Source organism: Leucoraja erinacea, chromosome 1 (assembly GCF_028641065.1).
Source record: "Leucoraja erinacea ecotype New England chromosome 1, Leri_hhj_1, whole genome shotgun sequence".
NCBI classification, from domain to species: Eukaryota; Metazoa; Chordata; class Chondrichthyes; order Rajiformes; family Rajidae; genus Leucoraja; species Leucoraja erinaceus.
In genome coordinates, this window is record NC_073377.1 from 141,587,489 (window position 1) to 141,600,648 (window position 13,160).

The following is a 13,160-nucleotide window of genomic DNA, read 5'->3' on the forward strand; positions in this document are numbered from 1 at the left end:
CAAAGTCACTGAATTAATTTCACAAAGGTGAAAATTCTTTAAAGATGTTTTTTGGTATGAGCGCAAAAAACATATTACCATTCAGAGAATTATGTAGTCGGCAAACTTTATTCGGTTGCAACGAAAATCCAGATCCCTGGAACAGAGATGCTTAATATTTTAGAAGTCCTAGGTTTTCTGGTTATTTGTGCACATAAATTATCTTCAGCAACAAAATGTACACAGAAATAAAATGTGAAACGGTTTAGCACTTGTTCTACAGTATACAAGACAAATCTATGAATGTTTCAAGCCAGTTTCACCGATGAAGGCACTGCTAACTGAAAAGTGGTCATCCTTGCTTACTTCTGTGTATCTCTCCCTCAGCTTCCCTATGCAACTCCTCGTCGTCTTATATCTATTATTGTTTTTCTTCTTCACGCTCCCTCTGGACTCTGGTATTTTTCTTGTTGCACTACTTGTTGTACTGGTGTACAGATTACACTCATGTATAGCATGACTTGACTGGATATCAGCAAACTATTTTTTGTTGTATCTTGGTCAAATCAACAATAACATACCAATACTACTTTGGCCTCTAAAGTACACAAGAAATCTGGAAAATCTGTCAGTAGAATCAGGATTTCCACGTTTGACTGTGCATGTGTGGAAGTCCTGGATTTGCTTCCTTAAAGATAGCAGAATCAAGGGAAATTGGGAGAAGGCAGGAACGGGGTACTGATTGTGGACGATCAGCCATGATCACATTGGATGACGGTGCTGGCTCAAAGTGCCAAATGGCCTCCTCCTGCACCTATTGTCTATTGTCTATTATTGAATGACCAGCTGTTTCATTCAGAACCATCAAGATGCAGGTAAAAGTACTTTGAACCCTTCCAGAGACTGTGACTAATATATATTTTTTTAGTTTTAATTTAGAGATACAGCGCGCAAACAGGCCCATTGGCCCACCGAGTCCGCACCGACGAGTGATCCCCGCACTTTAACACTATCCTATACCCGCTAGGGACAATTTACACTTACACCAAGCCAATTAACTTACAAACTTGTATGTCTTTGGCGTGTGGGAGGAATCCGAAGATCTCGGAGAAAACCCACGCAGATCACGGGGAGAAAGTACATACTCCGTACAGACAGCATCCGTAGTCGGGATCGAACTCGGATCTCCAGTGCTGCATTCGCTGTAAGGCAGCAACTCTACCGCTGCGCCACCGTGAAGCCTCTTGATGACAATTACTTTGTCATCCTCTTGGTGTCATTTCTAATGAAAAAACAAAACAATTTTGGATCTCTATCTAACTTGCACATGAAAAGCAAACCACGTGAACAAGATATTACGTTGCTCCCACCTTTGTACCCAGAAGTGTCGGAGAGAACTACAGATCCTGGTTTAAATCGAAGGCAGACACAAAATGCTGGAGTAACTCAGTGGGACAGGCAGCATCTCTGGAGAGGAGGAAAGGGCGACGTTTCGGGTTGAGACCCTTCTTCAGACTGATGTCAGGAGAGGGGGCGGGACAAATATAAAATGTAGTCGGAGACTGTAAGACTAGTGGGAGAACTAAGAAGGGGGAGGGGATGGAGAGAAAGGAAAAGCAGGGACTACCTGAAATTGGAGAAGTCAATACTCATGCCGCTGGGGTGTAAACTACCCAAGCATTATATGAGATGGCTGTTCCTCCAATTTGCGCTGGGCCTCACTCTGACAATGGAGGAGGCCCAGGACAGAAAGGTCAGATTGGGAATGGGAGGGGGAGTTAAAGTTCTGAGCAACCGGGAGATCAGGTGGGTTAAGGCGGACTGAGCGGGAGGTGTTCAGTGAAACGATCGCCGAGCCTGCGCTTGGTCTCGCCGATATAGAGAAGTTGACACCTGGAACAGCGGATACAGTAGATGAGGTTGGAGGAGGTGCAAGTGAACCTCTGCCTCACCTGAAAAGACTGTTTGGGTCCTTGGATGGAGTCGAGGGGGGAGGTAAAGGGACAGGTGTTACATCTTCTGCAGTTGCAGGGGAAAGTACCTGGGGAGGGGGTGGTTTGGGTGGGAAGGGACGAGTTGACCAGAAGGGAATGCAGAGGGAACGGTCTCTGCGGAAAGCAGAAAGGAGTGGAGATGGGAAGATATGGCAAGTAGTGGGATCCCGTTGGAGGTGGCGAAAATGTTGGAGGATTATGTGCTGTGTGCAACGGCTGATGGGGTGGAAGGTGAGGACAAGTGAGACTCTGTCCTTGTTACGAATGGGGGGAGTGGGAGTAAGGGTGGAGCTGCAGGTTATCGAGGAGAATCTGGCGAGAGCCTCATCTATAATGGAAGAGGGGAACCCCCGTTCCCTAAAGAATGAGGACATCTCCGATGAACTTTAATGGAAAACCTCATCATCTGCGCAGATGCGGAGTAGATGGAGGAATTGGGAGTAGGGGATAGAGTCTTTACAGGAAACAGTGCGGGAAGAAGTGTAGTTTAGATAGCTATGGGAGTCAGTAGGTTTGTAATGGATGTCAGTCGATAGTCTGTCTCCTGTGATGGAGACCGTGAGATCCAGAAATGGTACGGAGATGTCGGAGATGGTCCAAGTGAATTTGAGTGCTGGATGGAAATTAGTTGTGAAGTTGATGAAGTCAGTAAGTTCTGCACGGTGCAGGAGGTAGCACCGATGCAGTCATCAATGTAGCGTAGGTAGAGTTCGGGGATAGGGCCAGTGTACGCCTGGAACTATGATTGTTTGATGTATCCTACAAAGAGGCAGGCATAGCTGGGGCCCATGTGGGTGCCCATAGCTACGTCTTGGATTTAGAGGAAGTGGGAAGAGGAACAAGAAGCCCACTGGGTCCGCGCTGACCAGCGATCCCCACACATTAATACCATCCTACACCCACTAAAGTAAAACTAAAAATCAAATCATATTAGTCGCAGTCTCTGGAAGGACTAAAAGTACTTTTACCTGCATCTTGATGGGTCTGAATGAAGCAGCTGGTCATTCAATAATAGACAATAGACAATAGGTGCAGGAGTAGGCCATTTGGCCCTTCGAGCCAGCACCCAACCATTCACTATGATCATGGCTGATCATCCACAATCGGTTCCTTCATGTTTCCATGCTGTATCACTAAACTAAACTAAAGTAAACTATCAGTCGGCATGAATGTGATTGGATTTTTATGATGAACATTGCTGAACATTCAGCAACTGAGGAATTATATGATGCAGTAACAGATTATTAAATAATTCAAATATTACTCTCGGGAGCAAATCAGTCTCAGTTTAGCTGCCCTACAGGCATTTTTTTATGCTAATGTCTTTCCTTGTGGTCTGAATATAAGTGTACATTGTGCCAAATCCTCCCAAATGTAACCAGTATTAACCAACAGCTGGAAGAACCATGGAAAATGTTCCCAAATTAAGATCAAGCCAAATTGATTGTCATATGCGCGAGTACATTGCAATGAAACATTTTCAGGAGCATCATAGCCACACAAACTTGGACAAACACACAAAAGGGGGCGAGAGGGGGGGGGAGAGGGAGAGGTGGGGGGGGGAGAGGGAGGGGGGGGGGGAGAGGGAGAGAGAGAGGGAGAGGGGGGGGGAGGGGGGGTGGGAGAGAGAGAGGAGAGAGAGGGGGAGAGAGGAGAGGGGGGGAGAGAGGAGAGAGGAGGGGAGGTGAGAAAGGAGGAGGGGAGGGAGGAGGAGAGCAGGGGGGGAGAGAGGAGGGGAGGGTGAGAGAGGAGGGGGAGAGAGGAGGGGGGAGAGAGGAGGGGGGAGGAGGAGGGGGGAGAGAGGAGGGGGGTGAGAGAGGAGGGGGGGGTGAGAGAGAGGGGAGGGGGGTGGAGAGAGAGGGGGGGGGAGAGAGGTGAGGGGGAGAGGGGGGGGGAGGAGGGGGGAGGAGGGGGGGAGAGAGGAGGGGGGAGAGGAGGGGGGAGAGGAGGAGAGAGGAGGGGGGCAGAGGAGGGGGGAGAGAGGAGGGGGGGAAAGAGGAGGGGGAGAGAGCAGGGGAGAGAGAGGAGGAGGGGGGAGGGGGGGAGAGGAGAGGGGGGGGAGAGGTGGGGGGGGGGGGGGAGGGGGGGGGGGAGGGGGGGAGGAGGGGGGGGACAGAGGAGGGGGGAGAGAGAGAGGGGGGGAGAGAGAAGGGGGAGAGGAGGGGGGGGAAGAGAGGAGGGGGGGGAAGAGAGGAGGTGGGGGGGAGAGGAGGGGGGAGGAGGGGGTGGAGAGGAGGGGGGGGCAGAGGAGGGGGGGGAGGAGAGGAGGGGGGGAGGAGAGGAGAGGGGGGGGGAGAGGAGGGGGGGGAGAGGAGGGGGGGGAGAGAGGAGGGGGGGGGAGAGGAGAGGGAGGAAGAGAGAGAGGGCAGGAGAGAGATGGGAGGGAGAGAGGGAGGTAGGTGGAGAGAGGAGAGAGGGGAGAGAGGAGGGGAGAGGAGGGGAGGGGGAGAGAGGAGGGGGGGAGGAGAGGAGGGGGAGGAGGAGGGGGAGAGGGGGGGGGAGAGGAGGGGGAGAGAGGAGGGGGAGGGAGAGGAGGGGAGGGAGAGGAGGGGGGAGAGGATGAGGAGGAGGGGGGGAGGGAGGGGGGGAGGGAGGAGGAGGGGGGGAGAGAGGGGGGGGAGAGAGGTGGGGGAGGAGGGGGGAGAGAGGGGGAGGGGAAAGGGAGGGAGGAGGGGGGAGAGAGGAGGGGGGGGGAGAGAGAGAGGAGGGGGGAGAGAGAGAGGGAGGAGGGGAGAGAGAGGAGGGGGGGGAGAGAGGAGAGGGGGGGGGAGAGAGGAGGGGGGAGAGAGAGGAGGGGGGGGAGGAGGGGTGGAGAAAGAGGGGGGAGAGGAGGGGGGGAAAGGAGGGGGGGGGGAGAGAGAGGATGGGGGGACAGGAGGGGGGGGAGGAGAGAGCAGGGGGAGAGAGAGGGAAGGGAGAGAGGGGGGGAAGGGGGAGAGGGGGGGGAGGGAGAGGGTGGGGGGTGAGAGGGAGGGAGAGAAAGGAGGGGGGGAATCCTTGATGATAGATGCCGCCTTCTGTAGGTGTTTCCGATGGAGTGGAACGGTGCCTATCATGCATGGACACAGTCCACTGCTCTCTACAGCCTCTTGTGTTTAGATGGATTGGAATTGCCATACCTGGCCATGATGCAGTCTGTCAGGATATTTTTGCCTAGTGGTCTCCCGGTTGCTAAACGCTTCAACTCCTCCTCCCATTCCCACACTGACCTTCCTGTTCTGGGCCTCCACCATTGTCAGAGTGCAACCCAACATAAATTGGAGGAACACCACCTCATAGTGCACGTGAGCGGCCCCTTCCCTCCCCCTTCCTAGTTCTCCGACTAGTTTCACTGTCTCCTGATTAAAATTGACTGATTGTATGCCTCATTGTCACCTTCCCCATAGCTAACAATGGACCCTTCAGCATTTCCCTTGAGCATCGTCCCCTTTGATCTGTTGTTTTTACACCTAACCCTTCAATATCTCTATGTCTCCCTCTCCCCTGACTCTCAGTCTGAACATGGGTCTTGACCCGAAACATCACCCATTCCTTCACTCCGGAGATGCTGCCTGTCGTGCTGAGTTACTCCAGCATTTTGTGTCTATCTACTTTCTACACTACATCTAGTTTACAGTTTGCAGTTTGATCCTGTCTACGGGTGATGTCTGTACAGAGTTTGTACGTCTGTACCTTCTCCCCATGACTGCATGGGTTTTTTCCGAGATCTTCAGTTTCCTCCCATACTCGAAAAACGTACAGGTTTGTTGGTTAGACAGAGAGACACAAAATGCTGGAGTAACTCCGCGGGATAGTATTTTCCAGCTATTTGTGTCTATCTTCGGTTTAAACCAGCATTGCAGTTCCTTCCTACAACAGGTTTGTAGGTTAATTGACTTGGTATAAGTGTAAATTGTCCCGAGTGTGTGTAGGACAGTGTAATGGGTCTGCCCCATTTAGGCGATTTGTTTTTAGGTGACTGCCGGCGACTAGGACAATGGAATTCACCAAAGTCAGCACCGGCAACAACCTACGTCACCTGGTGACAACCTACGTTAACCTGCCGACAACCTACGACAGCCCAAATTGTCGCCACTGTCGCCGAAAAAATTTCAACACGTTGAAAGTTTTTCGGCAGTCGCCTGTAGTCACCTAAAAAATCGCCTAAGTGGGACAGGCCCATTAATGTTCTGCATTCGCTGGTCGGTGCGGAGGTTTGTTGGAGCATCCAGGGACTAATTTCTCTAAACTCCTAAGAAAGTAGAGGTGCTGGCGTGTCTGCTTTGTGATTATTTCACTGCGCTAGGCCTACAACAGATCAACCGAGCTGTTAATGCCCAGGAATTTGAACATGTGAAATCTCTCCTTTATCGATCTACCAATGAAAAACTAGCATATGGTCTCTTAAATGCAACATTAAGTAAGGCTGGATGACAACATTATTCCTTGCATGTATCTGCGGGTAGGTTGACCTTTGCTGACCTTTGTTCTTTGCTCTTTTCAGTGATGGAAGAGTTGATTGTGGAATTGCATCAATTTCTGGAACTTCTAGACCGTGAATACCTGACCTCATCCGCCAGAGAGAAAAAGACTTCAGTCTGCAACGTCCTGCGGAGGATCAAGTCAATCTCTGGTCAGTGTACAATACCATCCATTGCAAGTTAATATTCATTCCATTTCAGAAGACTTTAATGATTTATTAAGTGTCCGAAATTCCAATTGCTACTGAGTCAGGTCGTGGGTGGATCATGTTTTTGGGCAGAAATACAGCACATTGTTCCTTGCAAAGAAGCTTGTAATTCTAGTAGTGGATTAGAGTGAGCCTGATCGTCCTCCATTCAAATGTATCTCCAAAGAATCTCTGGGTACCATGGAAGTCCTGCCATTATGAGTATAGGTGCCAGGGGTTATGGGGAGAAGGCAGGAGAATGGGGCTGAGAGGGAGAGATAGATCAGCCATGATTGAATGGCGGAGTAGACTTGATGGGCCGTATGGATGATAAGACATCCACTGAACAATGGCAGCTGACGGCTGATATGAGATTAGGCGCAGTGCTTATAAATGGCCCAGTTAGGCCAATTGACATTGGTCAATTGTAAAGTTCAGCTTTCTGTTTGAGCTAAGATATTGTCAGCTCTGATGATGAAGCAGATTATCGGGGCCAGAGAGTCGTGGAGTTGTATAGCACAGAAACGGGCCCTTAGACCTTTCACGTACATGATGACTAGTTTGCCCATATACAATAAAGCCATCTGCACGCATTGGAACCAGTGTTGCCCACTAGATAAATGCCTTTTAAAGATACGTGTGGGAAGAAACTGAAGATGATGGTTTACATCAAAGATAGACACAAAATCCTGGAGTAACTCAGTGGAACAGGAAGGATCTCTGGGGAGAAAGAATGGATGTTGCATCATCAGACGGAGAGTCAGGAGGGAGGGAAACTAGAGATATGAAAGGGTACAAAGAGCATGTAAGGTGTGAAAAGGACAAAGGAAAACAGACATTTATCAAGGAAAATGTAGAATGGTTCATGTTGGCAGAGGGGAAGGTGACAACGAGGCATACAAACAGTAAAATTAATTAGGAGGACAGTGAAAGAATTTGGAGAACTAGTGTGGGGGAGGGATGGAGAGAGAGGGGAAGCAAGGGTTACTTGATGTTAGAGAAATCGATATTCATACCGCTGGGATGTAAGCTGCTCAAGCGAAATATGAAGTGTTGTTCCTCCAATTTGCACTAGTCCTCACTCTGACAGTGGAGGAGGCCCAGGACAGAAAGGTCAGTGTGGGAATGGGAGGGGGAGTTAAAGTGTTTGGCAACCAAGATATTGTGTAGACTCAAACGGACTGAGTGAAGGTGTTCAGCGAATTGAATCGAGGGAGGAAGTATTGGGACAGGTGTTGCATCTCATGTGGCTGCAGGGGAACGTATGGGGGGTTGGTTGGGAAGGGATGTTACCCAGGGAGTTGCGGAGGGATAGGTCTCTGCGGAAAGAGGAATGGGGTAGAGATTGGAAGATGTGGCTAGAGGTGGGATCCTGTTGGAGGTGACTTTAAGATATTACTTTTATTTGATTCCACTGCCTTGTCTGGCAAAGTATCAGCCAATCTCTGTTAAAAATTACTTTCTCCTCAGATCCTGTTAAAACTCCTTCCTTTCACTTTTAAACTATGGCCTCCTGTTTTTGATACCCGGGCTATGAAAAAAAAGAAAGAATTTGAATACCATAGCAACGCCTCTCATAATCTTATACACTTCTATCAGGTCACCCCTTAACTTGCTTTGCTCCAGGGAGAACGAGCCCAACTTATCCAAATATCTCTCCTGAACTAAATGCCTCCAATCCAGGCAATATCAGGGTGAGTCTTATTACACCTCTCCAGAGGAATTACATATTTCCTTTAGCATGGCAACCGGAATTGCAAGTTTGGCAGCCACGGTGGCGCAGCGGTAGAGTTATTGCCTTACAGCGAATGCAGCGCCGGAGACCCGGGTTCGATCCCGACTACGGGTGCTGTCTATACGGAGTTTGTATGTCCTCCCCGTGACCTGCGTGGGATTTCTCAGAGATCTTCAGTTTCATCCCACACTCCAAAGACAGGTATGTAGGTTAATTGGCTTGCTAAATGTAAAAATTGACCCTAGAGGGTGTGGGATAGTGTTAGTGTGTGGGGATTGCTGGTGTGCGCGGACCCGGTGGGCCAAAGGGCCTGTTTCCGCTCTGTATCTCTTCACTTTACAGTGTTTATAAAGTTGCAACATAATATTCAACTCTTATATTTTATACCCTGAGCTTTGAAGGCACCATCCTATCCTTCCTGTAATGCCGCGTTCTAGGAATTATGGATTTGAACTCTAAGGTCTCCCTGTTCATCAACATTCCCTGGTGCCCTATCTTTTGCTGGATATGTCCTACCCTGTTTAGCTTCCAAATTGGGATTGTATTCCATAATTTTATAACATTTCACAAACTAACAAACTATCAACAGAAGTATTGAGCAAAGTTAAAAAGTTGAAGTCATTTTTGATATTATTGTACCACAGAATCTGATTCGGCTCAAAGACTACCCATGAAATTTGGAAAACAGATGTTATATTAGTAAGTGTAGGAGAGATACAGCATGGAAACAGGCTCAAAGAGCTGGAGTAACTCAGCGGGACAGGCAGCATCTCTGTAGAGAAGGAATGGGTGACATTTTGAGTCGAGTCCCTTAAGTGTGCCTGTCCCAGCTGAGTTACTCCAGCTTTTTGTGGCTATCTTTGGTTTAAACCAGCATCTGCAGTTCTTTCTTACACATGGAAATAATGCAGGCTCTTTGGCCCACCATGGCCAAGGTGACCATCCATCCCCATTTACAATAAACCTACACTGATCTAATCTAACTTTATTCTCCCCATATTAGCACTCATTTGTACATAAGGGGCAAAATTCAGCGGCCAGATAGCCTACAAACCCGCACGTCTTTGGCATGTGGGATGAAACTGGAGCACTCTGAGGAACCACACGAGGCCAAGGAGAATGTGGAACTCAGGATTCCGAGATCAGGGTGGAACACAGGCGCTCTGACGCTGTGAGGCATTGGTTCCGTGAGCTGTGCTGCTGCGCCGCCTCTCTTCTCCAACATGAAGTCTCCTCAACACGTTACATTCAGCACAGGATTCCAGCGATGCGGTTTGGCACAACGCCGCAAAGCAGATCACGCAATGAAAGCCCTGATTCATCAAACCTGAATGCCGAATATGAACAGGCACATGGAGAGAGAGGATGAATGAGTTCAATAGATTAGTCAGAGGGTAGTTAATCTGTGGAACTCATTGCCACAGAGGGCTGTGGAGGCCAGGTCAGTGGACATTTCTAATTCAGAGGTAGACAAATTCTTGATTAGAACAGATGTTAAGGGTTATGGGGAGAAGGCAGGAAAATGGGATTAGGAGGCAGAGATCAGCCATGATTGAATGGCAGAGTAGACTAGATGGGCCGAATGGCCTAATTCTATTCCTATAACTTGTGAACTTGTGCCTAGTGCCTTGTTCCTCTCCATCAACACTGTGAAGTTTTGACCAGTGTATTATTATATATTTCATTAGGGGAGATTGAAGGCGGAATCCTGATGATGTAATTAGTTCCTGGAGGCGTTTTATCATAGTGCTACACACCTAGCAAGTTTTAAAGTCTGAAGAAATGTCTCAAACCGAAATGTCACCCATTCCTTCTCTCCAGAGATGCTGCCTGTCCCGCTGAGTTACCCCGGCATTTTGTGTCTAGCACGTTTTAAAGGCCAGGCGGGAAAAACCTGGATCGATGCAGAAAGCTGGAGTAACTCGGTGGGTCAGACAGCATCTCTGGAGACAAGGAATAAGTGAGATTTTGGGTCGAGAACTTCCTTATGCTCTGGAACTCCCCCTTCTCATGGCCGCTTCAGAGAGTCAGGGGAATGGGAAAAGAGAGATATAGACGGTGATGTAGAGAGATATAGAACAAATGAATTACAAAAAACAATGAAAAAAAGTAACACGATGAAGGGAACAGGCCATAGTTACCTGTGTGTTAGGTGAAAATGAGTTACAGGCAATGAAACTCAACAAGACGACTTTGAACCTGCTACGACTTGAGTAAGGGAGGGATGGGGAGAGAGGGGATGCAAGAATGACTTGAAGTTAGAGAAAAAAACTTGGTACTCAACGGGGACAGGCACTGAGAGAATGTGAGTGTTAAATTTAGCCAGATGCTAAGCGTTCCTCCTGGCACCATGAGCTGACCTAGCGGTTCCCTACATTTACCACAGATCGTTTAGTTTAGTTTAGAGATACAGCGCAGAAACAGGCCCTTCGGCCCATCTAGTTCACACCGCCCAGCGATCTCCGCTCGTTAACACTATCCTACACACACTAGGGACAATTTACACTTATACCAAGCCAATTAACCTACATTAACCTATAAACCTGTATGCCTTTGTAATGTGGGAGGAAACTGAAGATCTTGCAGAAAACCGACGCAGATCACGGGGAGAACGTACATACTCTGTTCCCTTAGTCGGGATCGAACCCGGGTCTCCACTGCTGTAAGGCAGCAATTCTACCGCTGCGTCACTGCTGTGTCACCCAATCATGCTTGCTTACTTGTCTGCCTGAGATCATTTCCATTGAGTCTTGGCCACCCTCCTCCTGTTTGTGTTCCTTCTCTTCCCATCCAGCACTTCACACCATTCCTGATAGATATGGACAGGAGCGATGCAGAGTAGAATAATACGCCTGGGAACGAAGATAGCTTGTGTTTTCTGCCAACAGGGCAGGGTGACCCTGCCTCTTGTCTTTCCCTCATGAACTCTTGCTCCAAGCTAGTGAAGGGATGTGTTTGTCACACTGGCTTAACCAGCTGTGACATGGAGCAGCTCGAATAAAACACGCCTGTTCACTGCTTCTCTGCAGTGATTTCAGAACAAGTCCGTTATATTTGACGTTGAATTGCATTTCACAGATCTTATGATCGATTTGGCACCTCGCTGGCCACGGTATTCTCTGCATAGTTCTCCATGGTTTCCCATTCCAGCTGCGGACCTGGATTTGTTGGGAGCCGTGTCTCTAATTTTGAGACACAAAGTTTTCAAGACTTTGTGAGAAGCAGCTGCACTTCACAGTAAAGGCTCCTAACTTGTGCAAATTCTACTTGTGGTGAAATTGGCACGCAGTTTAATGCGACTTTCCTTCAACTGACCTTTTTGCTGAAGAGTCTTAAATTAAATTAATCAATTAAACTTTCAATTAAAGCAAAAGTTTTATTTGAACAGTTCAGATTATCCAGATGTGATGGCAGGCAGTAATTCGTTGTCGTATAGGTGTGATCAGTTAAAAGGAATCTAGAAACATCTAGTATCTGCACCAACACACCAGCTCCCTGAGATGCCTGGTCTGTTTTGAGGCTGGTATCTCTTCTGCCAGGCTAATCAGCTCTGGTTTGCAACCCAAGATAGACACAAAAAGCTGGAGTAACTCAGCAGGACCAGGCAGCATCTCTGGAGAGAAGGAATGGGTGACGTTTCGGGTCCGAAGAAGGGACTCGACCCAAAACGCCACCCTTTCTTTCTCTCCAGAGATGCTGCCTGTCCCGCTGAGTTATGCCCCTGTCCCACTTAGGAAACCTGAACGGAAGCCTCTGGAGACTTTGCGCTCCACCCAAGGTTTCCATGCGGTTCCCGGAGGTTATTGTCAGTCTCCCTACCTGCTTCCACTACCTGCAACCTCTGGCAATCACCTGCAACCTCCAGAAACCTTGGCTGGGGCGCAAAGTCTCCAAAGGTTTCCGTTCAGGCTTCCTAAGTGGGACAGGGGCATTACTCCAGCATTTTGTGTTTATCTTTGATTTTACTTCGGAGTCACGAGAGTGACTACGTGAAGAACCCGCCAGGACGCATGCGTGCCATATTGCTACACGCATTTCAAAACAACAGGCGGGGTGGAACGACGTTCCCCCGCAGCGGGCAAGTTTAAAAGCCGGGACCGACAAGTAAGTGGTTACTCTGCGGTCATTATTGGTCCCATACTGTTTCACAGGTGGGGAAATGATGGATAAATCGAAAAAGTCAACTAGAGCTGCGACAAAGCTGGCGGGGGAGGACCGCGGAGTTGCGGGCAGCCAGCAGCGGTCAGCGGCACAGGAATCACCCGTAATGGGATCAGCTGTGCCCGACTTAGCCCCCGCACCGGCCAGATCAACACCGCGGCCGGGCGGGAAGGCAAAACAAAAAACAAACAGAGCCGTTGACTCTGATGAGGAGCCGTGAAGTGCCAGCGAGCGTGCGCGCTGGAGCCGGATGGAGCGGCTCATGGAGCAGATGCTCCAACGTGACAGACTCCGGGAGATGGAGTCTAGTCACCGTGGGTCATACATAACACCCACAGCAGCACCTTACGTAGGGCTGCACAGTGCATCTCCCCCGTCAAAGGGCAGTACTGGGGGTCAATTCTGGGCTGACCCCGAAGAGGGGTTTGCCGAACAAACTACAAGTGTGCAGGGGGTGCAGGAAGGAGAAAATCTACTGGACATGGTGTCCAACTACATACAGCTCGATCAGACTGGAAGAAACCTAGAACAGAAACTAGCTGCCAGCATTGATTTCCTGTCATTCAAGCAACTACAGGAACAGGCTGTGATGGACACCACTGCCAAATAACTGGCACCAGGAAATTGCGTATCCCTGAATGTT

The 13,160-nt window shown here is 49.1% G+C and overlaps 1 protein-coding gene across 5 annotated transcripts in view; it reads left to right on the forward strand.

The window, feature by feature from the left end:
• The window catches only part of afap1 (actin filament associated protein 1), a 334,355-nt gene that overhangs the window by 172,668 nt on the left and 148,527 nt on the right, over nt 1-13,160 (forward strand). For all 5 annotated transcript variants that reach the window (XM_055644821.1, XM_055644812.1, XM_055644848.1 and 2 more), the window contains exon 2: nt 6,457-6,585. In XM_055644821.1, the coding sequence (XP_055500796.1) occupies nt 6,457-6,585 (129 nt within the window). The remainder of the gene's footprint in view (nt 1-6,456; nt 6,586-13,160) is intronic.